We start from the raw sequence: 22,293 nt of genomic DNA on the forward strand, positions 1-22,293 counted from the left end.
AGGTCTGGGTTTCTAAGTGGAAGAGGATGGATGGATAATTAGACTTAAATTTAGCAATAAATAAATACTTGTGGTATATAAACCTAAATTGCCATATTGTCATCCAAACTTTAAAGGAAAAGGGTCATGAAACTGGCCTTGTAGAAGAAAACAACCTGTTAAACGCTGGATGGCATTTATGTGCATCAAACACAATCATGTTATGTAACAAATCTGAACTATGTTATGTGTTGTATTGTTCCTATGTCTTTGGGTTTGTTGTTGTTGTTTTTTAAATTCACATACACGTGTACCTGCGACTTTTATGACTGTTTTGTGCATTTCTTCCCTGTTACTTCTTAGTTCATGACTTTAAGATCAGGGACCTTTTAAAAAATAATAGGTATTTTTTTTAGATTTTTGCCCAAGAAAATTAGAACTTTAATCGAGTTGTAACCTTTTTTGTTTTTAAATGAATTTTAACCTCCTCGCCTGTTCTCTTATTTTTATTCAATATTATTTGCAGTTTGCCACTGTAGTAAGTCTGCTGATAAAGGTCTGTCTACAGTCATCACTTAAAACTCTACAGCACTGACGTTTCTCCTGTGCGTGCCACGTCACAAGCCTGCGTCAGGCTCAACTGTAATTGTAAACAGTTAGCAGCAGTTTTAGCTAACCTTACATCCCAGCGTTCAGTTTGTCAGCTGCGGGGAGCTTTCAGTCGTCCCGGCAAGTTTTTACTATCAGTAAGGGTAACGGTAGCTGTCAAGTGATGTTGTAAAATCTTTTTTTGAGGCTTTATTAGACGGCGTCAAGTTCCTGTCATAAAGCTAATCCTAGCGTTGGAGCTAAATAAGCTAGTTGACTCTAAGATGCAAGTCTGCTTCGCACCAGTTATCTCTTACTTCTTTGAAGCCTAAAGGTGCTTTGTGCTGAAATGGTGCTTTCCTTGTTGAGCCTTTGTGCCAAGGAGGTGGTTCGTGACCACAGCTCGTCGCATTCCTGGCTGAGGTGGATGCCCAAAGATCTGTACAGAGCACTGCTGGAGGCCGCCTTCTCCACCTGCAGACCGCTGGCTGTGGGAGAGCTGGTGCAGCGGTGGCCTGAGCTCACACTGCGGGTCGGAGGTCGGAGGAAACCGGGACAAACTGCGCCAAATCGACTCTGTATTCAGTCTATGTTGCTTGGTGTGGTTAGAGGACTGACAGACCACAGGTGAGTAGTAGTAGTTTGAATCACGATGTCTAATATCAGCATTGTTTCTGGGAGTAACATATCAACTGTCATCTAGGTGTGCACTGGAAGTCTTGGACCTCTGTGGAGTGCAAGGAGATGAAGGAGGAATGGGGGACCCGATGGGAGGCTGGTCTCTGACAGTAGCTCTTTGCACCATGGTCCTTAAGGCCAGAGTTAGGACAAGAAGGCCACAGAGGACACGAAGGGAACAGAAGAAAGAAAGAGACCAGGAGAGAAAACGGATCTCAGCTCTGGAAAGGGAGAGGGATTTAAAAAGAGAGAGGGGACAGAAGAAAAGAGATGGGGAACTAAACAGTAATGAGTCAACCAATGTTGGTGAGAGGACTGAATCTTCAGGGTCTGTGAGTGAAGAAGACCTAAGTAAAGGAGTCAGGAGGAGGATGGAGATTGAGAGGAAAAGAGAGAGGACAGTATTAGGGAGCAGTGAGAGGGACGCTGAAGAAAAAGAGATGGATCGTGATGTGGTGGTGCATGTGAGAGCTGATCTTTTTGTTAATGGCCGCTCTTGGGAGCGTGTTCACTCAGCTCTGAGCACATCTGGACCTCTAAAGCTTCAGTGCAGATACCTGCGTGTGGAAGAGATTTCAGTGCCAAGTATCAGTATTCTGCTAGATCTGCTCCCCCGCAGAGGACTTCTGGGCGTCGACATACGCTACAGCAGCCTTGGGGTGGCTGGCTTGGCTGAACTGCTGCCTCTGCTCTCCACATTTCCTGCACTAAAATCCCTTCGCCTGCACTACTGTAACCTGGATTTTCGCAGAGTCCATCCCAGCCAGTCAGAGGCACTGGGGGAGCTGTCGCAGGGTCTGGCACGCCTGCAGGAACTGCGACACCTCAGCCTCACTGCACTGCGCCTGCCTGGTCAGCTCCGTGTGTTGCTCAGGTATGGCCTGTTTACCTCATTACATTATTTTGCATTTAACCCACTGACAAACACAAAGTCAGGGATTTTTCAAAATGCCATTGGCTCTTTTCTAAATTTCGTTACAGTTTAAAAACTAAACTTATAACAGATTAACTAAGTTGACCAGTTCAAGATCAGCATTTTGCCTATGTAATAAGTCACTATTTCAAAGAAAATGAGCAGACATCTTTAAAATAATGCTGTTAAAGCTAGAACACAAACAATGAAACCTAAAGTGTTTGATGAGGTGACATTATTTAAATGTTTTCTTCTATTGTCTGTTGATACAGCTCTCTGCCTCAGCCTCTGGAGATCTTGGAGCTCCCCTATTTGTCCCTGAGTCCAGCTGACTTTGCCTATCTGTCCTGCAGTCATCACACTTCCACGCTACAGCAGCTGGATCTAAGCGAAAACCGTCTGGATGAAAACACTCTGCCTTCCATTCGCCGCCTCCTCTCCCAGGCTTCGGGCAGCCTGCAGCACCTGTCTTTAAGCGGTTGTGGTCTGACTGATGGCCTGCTGGGGCTCTTGTTGCCCTCACTAGGAGGTTGCCGGGCCCTCAAGAGCTTGGCTCTGGCATTGAACCCGCTCTCCATGGCTGGTCTCATGGACTTGGTGAAGATGGCTGTAAGAATGCCCTCCCTACGACAGCTACTGTACCCCAACCCCCTGGAGGACTACCAGCCAGGCCTTCCCGACCTGCCCTCCAGTGCTCAGCTCTTAGACTGGCCTCTAGATGAAACCTCAGACATCAACCTGACCAGCAACAAGCTCAACGGGGTTCTGATCGACAATGGACGCTCTGACATCTTTCTGACCTGTGACTTGCTGAATTATGATAAAGACATGGTGGCATAAAGCAGAGATGCTTCTTAAGCTCATTCATCGACAAACGATAGCAATGTACTGAAGCCTTACAATCAAACTGTCACCTGAGAAATGGTTGGGTATTCTTTTTAAAAAAAAAATTTAAATAGCCTTTTCCTTGTCACTTAGTCTTATGGTAAATGTAATGCATTTAAGCTTTTACAGTCCAAAACAGGCAAATGAAGGTAGCAAGACATTACTCAGTAAAATACAGATATCCACCAAGGCCCAGTAATCTTTAAGTGTCTGGGTTTGAGAGAAGGGATCGCATTGTTGCCACTCAGCCACTTTCTCTAAACAGATATGGACATAAAAATGCTGACTCTGTGGCAAGGGTCAAAATTTTTAGTAGCTTTCTGATCAGTGGCATTTGACGAGTCTTTGATTCAGTGCAGGTAAAGAGTCCATGTAGACAGCAGAAGAGGGACTGTATTTTTGAAATCCATTTGTTGTCAAACAAACGGCACACTTTTTGTTAATTAAAAAAAAAACCAACATTTAGCTACAATCATAAACGATGACCAGCAGACTGAAATGGAAGTCTTTCCTCACATATCTTCTGGTTACATCAGAAAATTGGATGTTGCTGCTCAAGTCAGCAGGTTAGCTGATGGTTTTCCAGATTTCTCAGCCACCAGATCAACAAGTGCAGGTCTTCAGATGAATTTCGCTCCTCTTGACTTTTGGTTGTTCTAAATAAATGTACAGGATGAGGTGATAATCTCTGCTGAAAAGTGACAGACACTAATCTGTCATTCAGTCAGAACATGCTGCACTAATTTAATTGATTTGCTTGTTGACTTTATAAGTGTTAGTACAGCATAAGTCAGTGCAGGATTCGTACTGGTGATCACTGGCGTTTTAATAATCAGGTTACAGCTGGGATGCAGCAAAATACTTTTGTATACAATTCATTCACATAGTGTCTGATCAGCAGATGTATGTGCAACCAAAACTACAGGATAGTTACTGCTTACTATCCTGTTATATCATCATGTTTGTACCTTTTGTAGTCACTAAGTCATGCTGTCTTGCGTCTCTGCTGTTCGAAGCCGCATTACTGTGTTCCTTGAATGCTTGTTTAAAAATATTTATAATCAAATCTTTTCAGTCACCAGCATTAAGAAATAAGTGCGCCAAATCAGCTTTATGTGCATCACAGATGCACTTATACATTGAAAGTCACAGAATAAATCACTTATGAAGCCAAGGATATTATTCGGCTGTTGGAAATTGATTTACAACAAAGGTGGGTTACTGAGCCTAATGGGGTTGTTACAGTCTGTTACAGATTGAAAGGCATCATCTGTAGTACTCTACCCAAGACTGCTCTTGAATAAAATAGGACTGAGTCAAGACCTTCCACCAGTCTTCTTCTAACGGCAAAGTGATGAAATTGGGGAACTGCATGAGGAAGGGACGGTGTCGCACGGGAGGCAGAATTCAACCTGAATGACGATCAACATTAGACGGTTATTTTCTGAATGTAAATCACCCCATTTAATGAGAATTTTTTGTTACAGTTCAGTAACAACTCCGCTGGCATTCTCTGTATTCTGAACATGCTGAATGTTTCTAGGCGAAGAATTGGTTGAAATCTACTAAAATAAAATATCAGAAATGAAATGTTTTAGCTTACAGTGAAGAAGTGAAACTAATATGTGCACTAATTTCACATACCTGTGATAAATAGGCAAAAGCACTGTGTTTTTGTGACCAGGAGGTGTGGCATTTCTGGGTTTGTTGTGCTCGTCCTTTTGCACACAGCAGAAATAATTGATCACTTCAACCACACTGCATGCCGGGGGTGTCCACTTGGTGTTACTGCTCAGGTAGAGATACCTGCTATGCTCCTGGTGGTTTGGAAATGAAAGTGGGAATGTAGTTAACCGCTTACACTAGCAGTCAAAAACATTAAAGCAATTGAGGTCACAGTAAATGACCTCAGAACTGATCTGATCTTTTGTCACACTGAAATACTGAAAATATGTCAGCTCTAACCAAAGACAGAAACATTTCAAATCAATAAATTACTTTGTATGTTGAGAACCACAAGTCCAGCCATCATTCTGCTTTACTGTGGAGACTCTTCCAGGTGTCACACTGTTCCTCCAGCTCCGAGTCCCAAGTGTCCACCTTGGGCCACAGCCACTGCTAGACCTCCACGTTCAGTTCTGTCAGCACGCGCATTACTGTCTTCCTATGTTAAAATCAGAAAAAAAAAGATTTTAGCTATACAAACAAAAACTACTTGTTTTAGCAGTGAAAACTCACCCAACCCCTAGTTCTTTATAGGCTAGAAGAGTTAAAAGAATTTATCAGCTCACAGCCTGCAGGTTTCAGATGCATCAACAGATTTAAGATCTCAGTAAGCACAGCTCCACAGCTGACTCAAACACACATAAAATTAATCACAACCTAATAATCCTCTACTTGTAAACTGCAAAGTCTGGTTCTTGCTGTGCCATATGAGGCTTCACAAATGTGTGCACGCAGTCAGTGAGGCCTTGGTATAGCTCGTCTGTTCTGTAAGAGTCCCGGCTGTGCAGGGCCTTTGTTGATGCGAGGATCAATATCTTGAATGAGATGCTGCAGATTTGCAGATATTTGAGCAGATCTAAGGAGTTCTCTGGAAACAGCGTGCTTGGGATTCTCTCAGACACACACATGCACACCTCAGTATAAAAATGTTATTACTGTGCATGGCAGTCCATTTTTGTTGCACTACCTTTTTGTCAGGGTACAAATCACAAAACCATTCCATCTCTACGAACTCTTTAAGGAACGTTGGCAGTTCAGGTGAGGCTTCCCGTGGTGGAGGTGGTTATGGGGTCCTGAATTGACCACGAAATGGAGTCGATCTAGGTTTGGGTTGCTCCACTAGAGCAACTATCTTGGTCTAGTGGAAAGCTTGAAGTTTGCTGACTGTAAATGTAAGCTTTTGCATTTGCTTTACAGTACTAGATAAGTGAGGAAAGAACCTTAATATTCAGTAGCAGGCCATATATTAGTTTCATGTAGCGCTGAAATGCTTCCTTCCTGGTTTGCGCTGTACTTGGAAGTTTCCCTTTTTTGCTCTTTACTGCATCTTGCAGAAGTGCTTCCAGGCTGTTATTTAAAGTCACCAATATGTACTAAAACAAAGGTGAAAAGGAAACAGCTGAGATATCTGAAATAAAATGCAACTGTTAGACATTCAAGTCCTATCATTTACACACACCTCTTGCTGCATGTCTCCCCTCAGTCCATCACTGATGGCTTCCTCGTCTTTATCTCTGCTAGAAGTCCTGTTTCCACCAACAATGCTCACAGATAATAAGGCCACTGTTTTGCATTATCTTTAATATGAAATATCTGAGTCTTACTATTAGTTAGCTATGAAAAAGTCCAAATTACACTCCATTATAGCCACAGCCACACAGCCAGCTCTCCAGGTGAATGTCTTACTGTTTGCTGGTAGTTGGGTGGCAGGAACTTTGTACAGCTCATCACGTACAGGCCCTCTCTGATGCCCAGGAACACATCTCCTCCAAACACGCTGTACGCCAAGCGTTCAGGCACCGCATTCAGCTGGAGCGTCCTGGAGGAGCAACACCCACAAAGAGGTTGAAGAACATAGACGTACCTGTCTGAAATACACACAAAGGCTCGGACTGAAAGGCTGCTCCTCACATCTGTAATAATCACCAACCTGAGGAGGCGATTCTCTTCATCCCACATTTGCCCCTTCTTATCCAGACTGCTGGAAACAAACACCTTCAGATGGGGAAGCACAGTCCTGCAAGACACAAGCAAACATGCACATAGAGACATACAGAAACAACAACAACAACATAACTCTGCATTTAACTTGCAATAAAAACTGTGACCTGTTAAGTGGTCTGAATCTCCTTCTTCAGGCTTAAAATCTGTTTGGCTTTGAGTCAACAGACTGACATGCTTTAAGCCGTAGGAGCTGTCATTGGGCTCTTGAAAGGTTGCAGCCAGTTGGGACTTCAGTGCTGCCAGGTGGGCTAGAGGCTGGCTGTAGTGCTTAGTTGTCGAGTGAGACACTTCTGGATGTAGGGATTAACCCTCCAGACCACCAATGTCAAGTCCTCACCTTGGCGATTGGGATACAGTCATCAGGTAATGAGTGATAATTATTCAAAAAGGCATTGCATTTGTAAATACTTGTGAGGGGAGGTAGCTGCTTGTTGTCGACATCCACCTGCACGGTGGTGACTCTCTGACCATTGTATGCTGGCATCCGGCATAACACCTTTCCATTATTCATTATTCACACAGCCTCCCCTTTTACCAAGAAAGATCAAAAACCTGTCTCAGACACAGAAATATATTCGATTTCTGGCAATCCCGGAGTTTTCTATAGCACCATCGAGTATTTTCTTTGTACTGACAATGCTCACTTGTTCTTTGGGTTATTGAGTGCTGCCTCGTCTCTGAGACTGCAACCCCTCGTCTCCTGTAACCTCCACTGCTCTAAAGCTCTCTCTTTAGAATAGAATAGAATTCAACTTTATTGTCATTGCACATGCACGGGTACAGGGCAACGAAATGCAGTTTGCATCCATCCAGAAGTGCTTTAGTGATATAGATATATTACACATATTTGTCTACCACATAGCTGTATATTGCCAAGCTGGGCCAGGGATTGTCAGAGTACCTGCATCATCATTTTCTATCAAGCTTTCAATGTCCTTCGAGGGTCCCTGGCCTTTCCATTCCTCCATCAAGTGATTTGATTACTTAGTGTGTTGGCTTGAAGCACCGTGACTGCCTCAGTCAAGGCCAACAGAATCTCTTCGTGCAGGCAGTAGTCATCACACAAAATCCTGTTCCTTGCCTTGAAAGAGGTCAACACTGCTCCAGTTTCTGCAGCCACCAGAGTGATATTTCTGTCCCCCCTTGATGCAGAAGGACTTGCATAGGGTAAGGAGCAGCAACTGACGGGACTTTAATTTGTCTCAATGGGGAGCCTTCATCACCTCTGAGTGGATGGTGTACAGTCTTCTGATGGTCCAGAAGTGCAGCCCCTGCTTTGAAAAAGAGATGAAGGTGTCTTCTTTTCTAGTACTTGCTATTCACAATAGAGGGCTTTTCTGATCTGATCTATATGGATGCAGTCAGTTTCATTACACTTATCCAGATCCCAGCGGCAGATGGTACCATCCACTGAGGAAGACATTAGCATCCTTAATCCAGAGCGGTAAAACAAGGACTTTACCACATGTAAAGACAAAAACAACAGACAAGAAATGTAAGAAAATTAAGGTGATAACCAATCAGAGACAGGCAGAAGTAGATATATGGAGCAGTTCAGTCATAATATACCTTTATGGCCTAAAAGGGTCCTATGTGGCCACCAGTTTAAAATCCATACCTTGATGGACAGGTCACGGAGAGCAATCATCAAACAGTCCAGCTGAATGCAGTGACATCACTGTAAAACATAATTTGTCAATATTTATGTTCAAAAATTCAATTCCGTTCATTTTAGTTGAATTTATATAGCACCAAATCACAACAACAGTTGCATCATGGGGATTTATATTGTAGGGTAAAGATCCTACAATGAAACAGAGAAAACCCCAACAATCAGATGACCCCTTTTGAAGCAAGCACTTTGGTTACGGTGGGAAGGAGAAACTGTTTTACTAGGCACAAACCTCTAGCAGAACCAGCCTCAGGAAGGGGCAGTCATCTGTCGCATCAGGTGGGGAGTGGACTGTAAACGACCACGGCAGACCCGGGTGCAAATCCATGCTTTGCAGCATACTTTATTGACTCACACGGTTGCTGTTCACAATGTTCATAATGCTCACAGAGCTGCAGCTCTCCCGCTGCCCGCTCAACATTATCACAACAACAACCCAACCACAGGACCCAGTACAATATTTAATTCGACGGGGCATGATTGCGGATGCCGTGCAGGTGCGTCCGCCTCCTCTGCACGGCACCGCAGGCCACGCCCCGCCACATGGACAAATTCATCATGAAAGTTTGAAAGATATCAGTCTCCTACCTCTTACTCTCCTTGGGCTATTTTATTAAGCACACCTCAGCAATCTACTGCAAAATAACACAGGTGTTCACGAAATTTCATCTTTGCTCACATCAAAATGTTCAGTTTTGTTGTTGTTGGATTTTTTCCCTTCTAACATTGTAGGATCTTTAACTCACAGTGTAAAGCATCTTGTTATGAGTTAGAACTATATACATAAAAATGACTTAATTTGAGTTACTGTTGCAAGGGACTACATTATGTTGACAGGTGTTTAAAGGTTTGTTGTCTCTATTTACTTACATCAGAGTGCCAGACCTTTGGGACAGCAGCCTCAGGTTGGGAAAGAGCACAGTACTTGTGTTTGTTGCTCTTGGGCACTCCATCACGATCTTCTTCTACACAAGACTGTTTTCCACTCATACAACTTTAGAACAGGCCAGCAGTTTGGAGACAAAGTCAGAAAGGCAAGGGTGAGATGGTTTGGACATCTGCAGACTAGGGATAGCAGACATACTGGGCAAAGAATCTTGAATATGGAGGAGATTGTAGAAAAGAGGAAGACTGCAGAGAAGATTTGTGGATGTAGTGAAGGAGGACATGCAGAGGGGCTGGTGTGACAGACGGGGAGGCTGAGGGTAGGGTGAGAAAGAGGCAGATGATGCACTATAGCGACCCCTAAAGCATGCAGTCCGAAAAGATGTCAAAACATACGCTGCTTTCACTTGTAGAGCCAGACTAATACTGCTTATACAGATATTTACTAATTAAAAAGTCTGGTATTTGCAGAGCATAGCTGCCAATATTGTTAAAATCCTAACGTATAATTAAATAAGTAGCGTAGAAAGTGTGGTGCTCTGTGGTGTGTTTTTTTAGAGGTCCTGTGCAGTATCTTAGCTGTTCCTAGACTGCACACTTCGAGAAAAAGACCTCTGATGTTGTGCCTGGAATTTGTGGGAGTCACTTTTCCAGTTTGGGGGTTACAGCCACTAATGTTTCTATTACCACTGCAACCACGCTGAACTTTACCTTAGAAATCGGATCCAACTGACCTTCAGTCTATGATGCCACTATATCATGCTGATTAACCGGAAGCTGTTTGTCCCAGACAACCTTAACCCTGTTGTTCTCAAACACTGTGTGGTGTCTCCCATCAGGACTTGGTGACTTCTAATTTTATTGATCGCAGCAGCAGTTTTTAGACTTAGCTATGATCATTTTTACTACTTTTAAGTTGATATTTTAGAAATAATATTTTCAACAGAAAATTTACAACCAAATCAAAATATTGTGATTTTTTTTTTTTTACATTTCCTCTGGGACCCTTTCAAAAGCAAAAGAAACTTTTATTATTAATTCTTCTAAATTTTGCTTCTTAGCCAATTTTAATTTTTTTAAGATAAAATACAATCAAACTGAAATTATTTGTTGGTTTTGTTTGTGTTTGCAGGAGTTTAAGCACTTCACTCTCCATGGGAAAAATTCACCAAACCATTCAACAAAACAAGCACAGCTATATATAGTTTATTATATAAAACGAAACATCATAGAAATATTCCATGTAAACAAAAAGTACAAATATTTACACCAGCAAATGTGCATATGTTTTATATACTATATTTATGGTAATGAATGTGGAAGATCCTTGGTATTTAATTACATCCTTCTCACAACTATGTTAATTTTGTTTCAGTGCGTGGTGACATTGGCTCAAATAAAACAAAACAAAAAAATAGGACTTCTATTATAGAAAGTAACTGCAACAGAAAACAGGGTTATGAAATGATGTATTTGCTCTCACGAACAGCACATTTCAAAAGGCTTCAGTCGTCATTCTCTCCAACAGCTTCTCCTCTTCTGCAGTGCTGGACACAGTTAAACTTCTTTTGAAATACTGCATTTCGATTTTCCCTGACTCATGTGCCAGTGCTACTCCTGAATATGTGTTTTGTTTTCCAGATTGTCCAAACAAAGCCATGTCTGTCACCCTGACAATGGAAAAAATGAAGAAAAAAAAAAAAACCATATAAGACAAATATAAACTAATTTGCTTAATTATCACTTGCGTGTGTGTGACATTACCTGTCAGCACTCATTCTCTCAGTGACCACAGGCTGTGTGTCATCTTTCAACAGGTCCCATATGTGGAGGTTACATGCAGCATCGAGTACGCAGAAGACCGTCGCTCTGGTCTGGGCCCACTGCAGGGAGACCACCGGTTCGCCAGCTGTACTGTTCTTCCACTGTGCCACAGGCTGCTCATGGCTGACTGCATGCAGCCTGATGCTGCCATTGCCACAACCCACCTGAAACAAGGACAGCGAATATTTGAAATATACCCTTTCGAGGCTACAGTGGTATAAATCTCCATGGTTTTGTTTCTTGAGTCTTTGCATGCCATTCCTTTGAAACTCCAAACTTTTCTTTTCTCTATAAAAACTAGTCACTCAACATATTCAGTTACTCACCCACCTTTTTTTCTTTATACAAACTGAATTTACAGTTCTAGTCAGTTTTATGTATATATTAGGGCTGTGCAATATGACCAAAATCTCATATCCCGATATAAGAATTCTATCGTCCAATAACGATATAAATCACAAAAATGTAACATTTTCTGTAAATTCTGTGAATCTCAGGCAGCTCGACTTGCGGGAAGTGTTTCCTGCTGCGTCATGTAGCTGGAGTCGAGTGTTTTAACCGATGCATGATGAAACTATACGTTTTTAGGCATAAGTTGTAACGGCCGCCGTTTTCTTCGTGAGTATTTATTACACGGCGTGCGGCGGGGGAAAGCCTGTTCTAACGTTTGAGTCTAAGGTTTATTTTTTTTAGCACCTGGCGGCTCTTTTTTTACTTCTCATCCGTAAATAATCTGCTCTTTCACGTGATTCAGTTTATTTTGAAAAGTCTCAACAGGATCTTGAGCTTTATTGTGAAAGGTTTATGTGGAACATAAACAAGCAGACACGCGATGCTGTTACCGTCGTTGTTGCTAACCACAACGCATAAAAACAGGCGCCTGTCCGTCTGTAGTGTGGTTATATAAAATATAAGAGAAAGAGAGAACTTTAAGAAATTAATATCGCCACTACAGTGACCATCAAAACGATGAAAAAAATATTGCCGTAAACAGTTTATTTTGTGACACCACGAAACAAACGATAGTGTAAAATGAAACGATAGACGTTTTTATATCGTCATCCCATATATATCGTTATATCGAACAGCCCTAGTATATATAGCACTAAATCACAACCAGAGTAGCTTCAAGGTGCTTTATATTGTAACGTAAAGACACTACAATAACAGGATGTGTTCATTTTTGAGCTTAAGAGCTGCAGGTACATTTCTTGTCCCTACTCATTTTATCTAAGCTAATCTAAGCGGTCTGCATATTTCCCAAAATAGATGTGATGTAAATAAGCATGACTCTCACCAAGAACAAGTGTGGTCTGAAGGGAGAAAAGTGGATTGAGGTGACATCGACAGGCTGCACTTCAACCTCCTGAAACCTGTAAAATTTGGGGGGTGCTTTCAAACCGTGACTCGTTCCATGGTGGACCAGCCCCTACACACAAGTCACATTAGTACACTTTCACTAAATTACAGGAGTATAATTTTTTTTTTAATATTTGAGAGGATTCATTTGAAATTACATGAATTAAGCTCACCATGTTGGTGCCAATAAAGAAATGATTGGAGTCTGTTGGAAGGAATTTTAAAAGCAGCGTGTGCAGCGGCCCTGTTTTAACTACATCTCGCGGTGACCCCCTGAGACTTTGAAAAGAGGCATAGAGGGAGGAAAAATAAAACAACAGGTCAGAAGTTAGATTACTCCCAAACAAACAACAACGGAACAAACTGGAAGACAACACTGCATCACATTGGTGGGCCATATGGGGAAGTTGCTGTCTGTATGTGCAAGAGATTGGAAAGAGACAATAAAGTAAATACTTCAGTTAAGACAGAGTGATGTCTGAGGTTTTCCTCACCACACCTCTCTGCGTAACACATGTATAAGAGCGCAGGTATGTTTCCATCAAATGTTGAGGTGACAAAATCAAGAGCATGCAGCATGTAACAAACAGGATTGAGTGGCAACAACATAACAGCTGTGTTCCACTGGGCCAAGACTCTGCGGTGTATTTTAAGCCCTGCGGCTGCCAGTGACAGATGATCGTCATGAGCCATTTATCAATCTCACCTCTCAGCAGCGAGGACGGACGAGCTGTGAAGCAACTTCACTTTGCCGCCAGGCCGGAGGCCTGCAAGAGGGGAGAGGGGAAAAAAAAGAAAGAAGCGGGGCTGAAAGCAATGCCACATGTGTGAGAAAGGTGAGCCCACTCAAAGAAATACTGTGACTGCGTTACCCAGATCTGTTGGAGAGCCTGCCTCGTTGCCTTTTGGGAGCTCTACCACCACCTACAGGACACATGGGAGAAATCATGACAGGCAATTCACATTTTTACGGTGCAGCTGTCCCCAAACTTCAGAAACCGATCCCCCTACCACTGAGTTAAAATGATAGGAATTTTAGTGAACTGAAGATAAGAAACAATAGAAACAACAAAAACTATTTTCCCCACAAAAATCTCATTAATTACACTTAGTTTAGCACGTTTTCTTTTGGTCATTGTACCACCCATCTGCCCTGCAGTGACTCTTTTAAGAGTATAAAACAGATGTAGAATCGTTGGAACAATGAATACTTATGGACATATTTTATATCCTGGAGGAATGCAAGTCACAATGAATCTAAAATAACATCAGTAATCCTCAGTGGGCTTTCCAAACTTTCCAATTCATGTATCTCTCTCCATGACCTCTCTAATAAAATCCACTCCCAACTCCTGCTCCTTGTAAAGAAAAAAAAAACATACATGTAAAATATGTACAATCTACTTAGTTGCTCAACCTACCCAAAAATTTAAAACTCCACTTTCATCCAAAGAAGCCAGCTGGAATGACAGTCCTGATGACTCTACAATTGGAAAAGAACATCATTTAATTAAATAAACAGTACTGTGCAAAAGTCTCAGGACACTCTCCATTTCTGTATGTCTTGCTTCCAAGGAGCCACACTTTGTTGTAATGTTTTTAAAGTGCAATAAGCTCCAGGTTTTTCTGAAGGACAGCTTTTCTTTGGTTAATGGCTGCTTTCTCACTCATTTTCAGTCCAGTACTTGTCCCAGTACTGACCCTTTTCAGAGGATTTTTCTTTTGCTTGCTTAGCCACTTAGCACTGACCTATGAATCACAGAAGCATAAAAAGGCTCCGAACTCAATGGATCAACTGGCCTTGTGTCTACACATAACAGACAACTTAGCAAAGAACCATTTTTAATTGTTAATTAGTTACTTTGTTAGTAGCTGCCTGTCAGAAAAACACATAGTGTCCCCATTTCTCTAGCCGAATCTATGAAAAATTCTAAAGATAACACAGTTTGACAGGTATAAAATAGTATTTTTCCACCAACAAAGTGATCAATAAGGTGATTGCTGTAGCTTCATTAGAAATGGTCTAAGCAAAGCTGCTATCAAGAAGCCATTCTTAAGGAAGAGAAACATGGATACATGGCTGGGGTATGCCTTGTCTCTGAGTGAATATTCATATGAATATTGACTTTTAAGCTCATTAGAATTGTGCTAATCGCTGCAACTATTTCCCATTTTCCTGGCAAAATATGAAGAAACATGAATGGCAGAAAACATATAGCAACATTCACACCTCTGGTTAATCATTTCATACCTTCCTCGGATGCCAACAGTGGAACGTCTGCCCTCAGCTCCCCTGCTAGTGCAGAGGGGACAACTTCTACAGAGGTCACAGATGACAAATGGCCTGAGGCGGCCAACACTGCATCTGTGTTGAAAAGGTGACAAATAAGAAGATAGCTGCAAAACTCGAGTTCAAAAACCAAAGCAAAAAACAATCAGCCTCTCAAGTTTATGTGAGAGAGGGCAGGGGAGTGCTGACATTCATTTTTCCTTAGGTCGGGTGCAAAGAGTGAAATTTGTGTCACTGTGTAAGTTCAAAGGGATTTATATTCTTAAAATAAAAAGATGAATAACAGTCTGGAAACAAATGTTAGGTGTAAGAGGAAAGAAATAAAAATGCTTTTTTATATATTTGGCACTAGGGCTGCCACGATTACGTCGACTATCAAATTCGTCGACGACTAATTTAATAGTCGACGCGTTGTTTGAAGCTTTGTAAGATCCCAAAAGACACAGGAATAAGTAGTAGGATTAAACCCCGAAGAAGAAGTAGCTCTGTCCCAGAATTTATAGCGCAGCCCAGCTCAGTTTCCAACAATGGCGGCAGCTAGTTAGTTTTAATATTACTCTTATTATTCTTTCTGGGTCACAAAATAAACGTTTAACATATTTTCAAGCGAGAATGTAGCTGTGTAAACCTCAAATATCTGCTCAGTTTATCAAGACACCACATATTTTCAAAAGCGCTCCGACGTTTTCGGAGACGTCTGTTACCCACTAGCTCGATAGCTAGCCGGGGGCAAGGCTCACTGGAGCCCGTGAGAACACCGGACTCCCAGCAAATCGTTTTCAAACCCACCGCCGTCTTTCACTACTCAGGTTAAACATATATAAGTCACTTAGATAACTTAAAAATGTTATTGTTTGTCTTTTTTCAGTATTTATTTGTTCCTGAGTAAATCGGTTTGGCTGAGATTAAAGTTATAGTTTTTACACAGCTGAATAAACATCAAGCAGACAGCTGATTATCAGAAGTGTGAGATGCTGGAGAAAATACTCCGGTGTCCTGTTATATTTTAGATAGCAAGGAGTTTATTAAACTTCACCGAAACAATCTGCAAATTTCATTTAAATTTAATAAACTATCATTTTGTCTTTATTTTTAGTTAGCACCTACCTTAAACACTAAAAGCTGTAAGCTAATGATAGTTATATAAGAGCAGATGCTGCTGGTGCAATAAGCTGTACGTTGTACATCTAATGGATACATGATCTGATTAGTCGACTATCAAAATAATGCTTGTGGCAGCCCTATTTGGCACAGCTGGAATTTAATTCCCTGCTGACATACCAGTGGAGAAGGTAGGCTGCCTGAATGTCCACTCTTCCTCCCCCATCTTTAAGCTATAGTGGTTACTAGAATGCTCCCTAAGGTCCCACAGCACCACAGAGCCGACTGATGTGCCTGCAAACACCAGCGTGACCTTTCCAGGGCTGAAACAGCAACACTGGATCTGGAACAAAGAAAACGACAGGGGATTAGTGTAGATGTTAGAGGTTCAGTGGCTTTGGTTTCACTAAGAAGCGATATGCCAAGTCCACAAATAACATCAGCTGCACTTAGAAGGACAGATTCACATTCCTCATTAGAGCTGAAGTAAATATCGCCATTTAGACACGTAAGGACAAATCAAATGTTTATTTTCCATCCTTACGGTCTTTTCATAATATTGCAAATAATGTTTGATGGAGGCTTTACAGATTTTTCTAATGAAAAAGTATCATGTTAAACAACTATGGGGTTTGTGTTTGATCATTTACAACAAGATTGTACATGCTGAGGAAGTTTAACCAAATTTGAAGTTAATGTGAGACAGATGTTTTTGTGGGACAACGTGCAGACAAAAGAGAGTTATAGGTTAGGTTTCCTCACATCTATTAGAAAAGTAAAGGTCATGCAGTGTTAACTTTTGAACGTAGTGGGACGAAGGTAACGGGACTGCTGTCCGTATGTGGGTCACCCAAGAAGGAGGAACAATTACAACAAGCAATTACCCTTCTGATGTGACCAACATGTAAGACAAGCCTGATTTGATTGCTGATTTCTGGAGGGCAAACAAAGCACTGATGCTTCTCACTGAATTTCAAGACTGATTAGGCTCCTCTGATTAAGTGATGCAGAAAAAAGCTACAGTTTAACACAGCTTAATTTTTATTCATGATAAACAATAATGCTCTGGAGAGTAAATAAATAGAGCCTGACTGACACAGGATTTTTAAGACTGATACCGATTTGTTGATTCCAAATCTGATATTCCCATATATAATATGATATTTTTTCCTTTCTTTCAGAGACATAAAACATGAACCATTGTTTTTCTGCCACTGAATTTTTTTTTAATTTAAAATTTCAGGTTATTTTCTCAATTGTACATTATTTTTTTCAGAGGTTTGAGTTAATAAGGGGAAATCTTGAGATGAAAACCCCCAAATTTTTTCTTTCGGCTGGCAAAAATTGTTTTATTCATTGGCAGAAACAAGCTTCCGTAAGTTTCACTGATATTTGTCATGTGTATTTATTTTGCTACTCATTCGTGCTCTGCCTGACTGGTGGTTATTGTTTGTGACAAATGTGCAGCCAACAGGGAAGTTGAAGAGTGCCCTTTAGTGTACAAACAATATCAAAACTCCTTACATGGCTGAATGGTGTTTCTCTCATGTCTGATATTACTTTTTAAATATCCACTTTGCAATTGGCTAATAATCGGCTGATACCAAACTCTAGAAATTGTATAAAACTGAATACTAGAAGTTGTAAATGTCACCTCAGACTCATAAACAAGGATCTTCTGAGGCCTGGATGGCTCCCAGATGTTCCAGATGCAGATGATGGTACAGCTGTCAAGATGCTTGGCGTTGGGTTTAGTCGTGGGCATGTGAACTGACAGCATGGTATGCTTTTGGACCTGAGAAAAGTGCAGCATGCTAATCTGGCGATCTGCAATTGACAAGACAAAACATGAACATCTAATAGGAAGAACTGTCTGAGTTTTTGAGAGGCTGCTACTGCTGCCACAGAGGACAAGTAACAACTAACAAACTAGCAATGAGAATAGAGCAAGATACAAGTCAAAAAAACAAACAAAATGAGTTTCTCTGGTTGGACTTTGTACCATAAAGAAAAGGCAACTCAGTGATGAGCTGTAAACTTCCATCGCTGAAAGACAACGTGTCTGACTGAGTGCTCAGTTTCTCCAGGGATTTTCTCTCAGCTTGATCCTCTTCCAGCAGGACAACCATGACCTTGATTTGGAATGACAGCAGTGAGAACTAACAACAAGACAAAAAGTTCTTCATGCATACACTTCTAAGAAATAGTTTAAAGACCTGTGAGGCTGAGCGAAGAAATGATGCCAGACGCTGTGAATCATAGTTCATTTCACTTCTTTGTTTGTCTCGTGCTTCCTTAGAGAGGTTTGGATCTGTCAGTGCAGGGAAATTCTATTAATAAACTCACCATATAGCCTACACACTTAACTTATCAGAAGCTTATTGTTTTATTACCCCCACATGCTCCACTGCGCTCCGGAGGATGCTGCGTCCACTTCTCAGACATCTCTATTTCCTCTGTCTGGATGTCTCGATCTGTGTTATCCTCATTACACTGAACGTAAGCCTAGAAGAGAAGACGATCTCACGTGTTATAAATACATATGCAGTTTCTCTTTATAATTTGGATTAAGAAGTAGACAACAGAAATAATCGCTAACCTGTTTAGTGTTTGCATTTCCAAAGTTTCTGATGTACATGTCATACTCATTGACCGGCGGCAGATCCAAAAGGGAGAAAGTCATGGAAAAATCCAGATCGATTAAACGAAGCAGCTCTGTACTTCTCTTCCTGTTGTCAGCAACAAATATACATTCAAGGTTTAATTAAATAATAAACACACTGTCAGGTTGCCTGAGGTTGCTTTATGCTTATGTGAAAAGTATTACTTAAGTGACCACAAGTGTCCATTTAATATAATATGTTTTCTGCAAATAAACGTACTTTTGCTTACTGGCAACTTTCTTGCTGACTTCGCGTTGCTTTGCAGCTACAAAGTCGATAAACTTTCCGCGTTGGGAGGCTCTGCTCTGGATCTTTTCAGTGTCTGTAAACAGGGCAGTAATGATGCTTTAAATCCAGGATAATCCTGCACAAAACACCCTGGATTTAACAGGAGTGTGCCTTTCAGTTATACACAAAGAAAGAAGCACGCTTAAAACATTTATTGTTGGTAAGAATATACCTCTGGACCATTTAGGCCTCTCCTCCTCTTCTTTGCTTGTACTTTGTCTGGACTTTGTTGTTCCAATTCTCTCATTCTCTTCATCCATGGCTCTCCGAATAGCTTCAATCTCCTTTCTCCGCTGTGCTGAAAGCTCCTCCTTTGCTTCACCCGACTGTGGATGCAATGGCTCCTTCTCGTCCTCATCTTCATTAGTGCTCTCATTCAGTTCCTCAAAATCCTCTTCATAGTCCTTTAAATAGAGCATTCCCATTCATCACTGAGCACATGCAACGCGTTTTTATTTGAAACAAGAAAAATAACCACGATGAACAAAAACTAGATCCTAAAAGAAGAAACGTGAAGCGACCACTCACCATTTTCTTACAATGTAAATCGATTAGAGCATGCCAAAGTAACACAAAAAGAAATGTGTAAACAACACTGAAATTAAAATCAAAACTGGCATATTTTGTAAGAGCAGCCTCTGTAATTACCTCAAAATCATCTTCATAATCCTGATCAGCCAAATCTTCATCATCGACAACTTGCTGAAGTGATCAGAAAGCATAAAGTGGGAAAATCGTTTAAGAAACTTTGATTATTTGTGCACAGACTCGTGTTGCTTTAACTCCAATTTCCCAAACACTTGAATGCAATACTAATAATTTCCAAATCGTTAATGTAATTAAAGGTAGTTCGGTTAGAAAACATTCAAAGTTAAGCCCAATCAAAAAAAATGCAGATTCGTTTTGAATTTGATGTCAGCAACATGTTTGAAAAAGGCTGGGAGCGGGAAACATGTGATAAGAGGGATAGTGACACATTTCACAACTGATCACGTTGTCTGGCAAAAGGTCAGTACTGGATATAAAACCAGCATCACAGAAAGTGTTTCAGGAGTCCAAATAGCTACCCTGTGTGTGGGCATACAATACAGGTCAACAATTTAACAACAGAAATGAAAACACACGTATGAAGAAAAAATAGAGTGATATCTATGTGTCTGTGTTACATAGCTACAAATGGGAAATTCTGCTTAGTATATTTTATGCTTATTAGGAGAAATGATGCAACATAGTGGGAAACAGGTCCCTGTGTCTGCTTCTCTCTAATGCTCACTGTGAGCATTACAGACAAACCAGCTGCAGACTGAGCTTAAACCTGGTTTGTTCTCATGCAAGCACAGAAAGGCCCTCCACAAAGGGTGCCAAGACACAATATTCCTTAGGCTCAGTGACTTATGAAATAAATGGAATAAGTAGAAACACACCCCCATGCTAAAAAAAAAAAGAAGTTTAAAGACATGCAAGAGTGCATTTGTTGCCTTTGAAGGCTATAACCAAACTGAGCATCTTACAGGCTCCTCTGTGTCTGCTTCATGTTTCACAGCAGGTATCCACTGCTCAGAAACCAAGTCAACTTCCTATATTGTGAAAGGATATAATGCAAGGAAAGGGTTTACAATCAGATAATCCATAGTATTGGATCAGCGTTGTGAGAGCTATGAGGGAAATTTACACGCAAACTAACCACATTCCTCTCATGACTCTTGCCAGATGATGATCTCTTGTCTCTGTGATCGTCTTCCTCCCTGTGCTTTCTCTCTTTGTGTTTCCTTTCCACGTCAGCTTCATGTTTGTGCCTTCTCTCCCTGTGTTTGTTTTCTGGGTCTTCTCCCTCTTTGTACCTTCTGTCTTTGGGTTTGTCCCTCTCAGCCAACTCTCTGTCAGCACGATGATGTCTGATCTCTTCCCCTCGATGCTCTCTGTATTCACTATCGTGCTTCTGTTTCTCCTCCTAAATAGCAGGAAAATCCCAGTAAGAATGTATGTAATCAAAGCCATTCCTTAAAAATTCAAATACGTGAACATTAATATTACTGTGGAAGCTTACATGATGTCCTCTCTCTCTGTGCCTCCGTTCTCTCTCCTCTTTACGTTTTCTATGTTCTTCTTTATACTCTGAAATCAAAGACATTCAAACATTAAACATCTCATGGACATGCTACTCTAAATAGGCACACTCCTGTATGTTTACCTCTGTCCTCTTTCTGTTCCAAATGCTTCATGTCTCTTTGTCTCTCTTCCTTGGCATTCCTTGTATCTTCATATTCATTTTGGTGTCTCTCCCAATGCTGATCTTTCTCCTCCCTGTGGTGCTGTTCTATCTGCGCTCCTCTTCCTTCCCTGCTTTCCTTGTGTCTTCTTCTCTCCCCATCATTCCTAAGCTCTCTGTCCTGCTCCTCTCTTTTTCTTTCCTTATTTACGTCATCCCTTCTTTTACTACGGTCTTCCTCCCTGTGTCTATCTCTGTCCCTTATCCTCTCTTTCTCCTTATCTCTGTGTCTTTCCTTATCCCTCTCCCTGTCCTGTTTTTCCTCTAAGTCTCTTCTCGTCTCCTTATTTTCTCTGTAGTCATCACCATACTTCCTTACATCTACAAATCTCTCCCTTTCCCTTGTCTTCTCCCTTTCATTTCCTCTCTCAGCTCTCCTATCTTGTGAGCCCTCTTTCCTTCTGTCTCTTCTCCCTTCATCTCTTCTCTCTCTCCCTGTGCTCTCTCTTTCCCTGAGCCTCTCCTTTTCGCGTCTAGACTCCTTTTCTTGGTCCCTATGGCGTCTCTCAGCGGATTCCCCACCACGGTACCTTCTATCATAGCCATCGCGCCTCCTGGCATCGTCACCACCGCGTTCTTCCTCCTAGAATAAATAAATACAACCAATAAAAATACGATTAAATCATCTACCGTTGCATTTAATTGCTACAAATCGAGCTTGAATCAGAAAATTCTGCAACTTACCCTGATGTGTCTCCTCAGGTCTGCAGGTCTCCATGTGTCTTCCTTTGTTATTTTCTAAACAAACACGTTTCTTAAGGTTCATTTGATGACATTTTAATTGAAAGACACCATTTTATATAACTTGTATGATATCGAACCAGACCCATGTAAGTCAGCGGGATATATTCACTCTTTGAGATAACGTTTGACAACATTCATAGCGAACACGACTTTTTCTACTAAAAATAAACGCTTCTCAGTTTTGGCTCACACACGGTAAAGTCAGAGCTGAAGCACGTACCTTATCTGTGTACATGTTCTCATCGGCGCTTGTTTTTTTTCTTGGTTGTCTTCAATCACCGAATATTAGCTCTTATTTTTGTAGAGACACCGCCATGATGGTTAAGACCCAGCGCGCAGGCGCAGTTTGCCGAATCCAAGGAGAACGCGTCACCTCGGCTTGACAACAGCCGTATCAATCCGCAGCAGAGAAATCGCTGAAATCAA

General features: G+C 41.3%; 3 protein-coding genes across 3 annotated transcripts; 1 reads left to right on the forward strand and 2 right to left on the reverse strand.

Annotated features, from left to right (window-relative positions):
• Nucleotides 1–768: 768 nt before the first annotated feature.
• Nucleotides 769–4,579, forward strand: LOC146625547 (leucine-rich repeat-containing protein 14). The gene is made up of 3 exons (XM_085362281.1): nucleotides 769–1,194; nucleotides 1,271–2,119; nucleotides 2,431–4,579. The coding sequence occupies exons 1-3, from the start codon at nucleotides 917–919 to the stop codon at nucleotides 2,996–2,998; spliced, it is 1,695 nt and encodes a 564-aa protein (XP_085218407.1). The 5' UTR covers nucleotides 769–916; the 3' UTR covers nucleotides 2,999–4,579.
• wdr97 (WD repeat domain 97) lies at nucleotides 4,310–8,438 on the reverse strand (the record flags this gene model as incomplete). The annotated part of the gene is given in 22 exon segments (XM_085362194.1): nucleotides 4,310–4,458; nucleotides 4,550–4,608; nucleotides 4,688–4,860; nucleotides 5,042–5,207; nucleotides 5,282–5,320; nucleotides 5,322–5,388; nucleotides 5,460–5,661; nucleotides 5,736–5,906; nucleotides 5,989–6,141; nucleotides 6,455–6,587; nucleotides 6,699–6,785; nucleotides 6,858–7,035; nucleotides 7,038–7,109; nucleotides 7,181–7,284; nucleotides 7,286–7,324; nucleotides 7,417–7,524; nucleotides 7,646–7,742; nucleotides 7,745–7,922; nucleotides 7,925–8,001; nucleotides 8,004–8,121; nucleotides 8,124–8,239; nucleotides 8,342–8,438. Coding segments are annotated over 22 exon segments (2,583 nt in total), but the record flags the coding sequence as incomplete, so codon positions are not given.
• Nucleotides 8,439–10,714: 2,276 nt separating this feature from the next.
• dync2i1 (dynein 2 intermediate chain 1) lies at nucleotides 10,715–22,102 on the reverse strand. Its single transcript, XM_085362282.1, has 23 exons — nucleotides 22,088–22,102; nucleotides 21,808–21,861; nucleotides 21,046–21,706; nucleotides 20,902–20,969; nucleotides 20,539–20,805; nucleotides 20,366–20,431; nucleotides 19,503–19,556; nucleotides 19,027–19,258; nucleotides 18,786–18,888; nucleotides 18,503–18,632; nucleotides 18,297–18,408; nucleotides 18,120–18,214; nucleotides 17,906–18,035; nucleotides 17,558–17,730; nucleotides 16,084–16,246; nucleotides 14,764–14,877; nucleotides 13,934–13,995; nucleotides 13,385–13,436; nucleotides 13,219–13,279; nucleotides 12,686–12,791; nucleotides 12,451–12,582; nucleotides 11,094–11,317; nucleotides 10,715–10,999 (listed from the first exon to the last, which is right to left on the reverse strand). The coding sequence occupies exons 1-23, from the start codon at nucleotides 22,100–22,102 to the stop codon at nucleotides 10,825–10,827; spliced, it is 3,249 nt and encodes a 1,082-aa protein (XP_085218408.1). The 3' UTR covers nucleotides 10,715–10,824.
• Nucleotides 22,103–22,293: the final 191 nt, after the last annotated feature.

Source organism: Diplotaxodon limnothrissa, linkage group LG9, assembly GCF_057381915.1.
Source record: "Diplotaxodon limnothrissa isolate DT_005_m linkage group LG9, D_limnothrissa_male_GT1.1, whole genome shotgun sequence".
In the NCBI taxonomy this organism is placed as follows: Eukaryota; Metazoa; Chordata; class Actinopteri; order Cichliformes; family Cichlidae; genus Diplotaxodon; species Diplotaxodon limnothrissa.

What these genes read in the sequence shown, in the direction of transcription:
- LOC146625547 (XM_085362281.1), top strand. Translation starts at nt 917, where the DNA reads ATGGTGCTTTCCTTGTTGAGCCTTTGTGCCAAGGAGGTGGTTCGTGAC. An exon ending in AGAGGACTGACAGACCACAG is followed by an intron (nt 1,195 to 1,270) that starts GTGAGTAGTAGT and finishes ACTGTCATCTAG; the next exon opens with GTGTGCACTGGAAGTCTTGG. An exon ending in CAGCTCCGTGTGTTGCTCAG is followed by an intron (nt 2,120 to 2,430) that starts GTATGGCCTGTT and finishes CTGTTGATACAG; the next exon opens with CTCTCTGCCTCAGCCTCTGG.
- dync2i1 (XM_085362282.1), bottom strand. An exon ending in TTCTTCGCTCAGCCTCACAG is followed by an intron (nt 18,036 to 18,119) that starts GTCTTTAAACTA and finishes TTCCAAATCAAG; the next exon opens with GTCATGGTTGTCCTGCTGGA. An exon ending in TCCGTCCTCGCTGCTGAGAG is followed by an intron (nt 12,792 to 13,218) that starts GTGAGATTGATA and finishes CTCTTTTCAAAG; the next exon opens with TCTCAGGGGGTCACCGCGAG.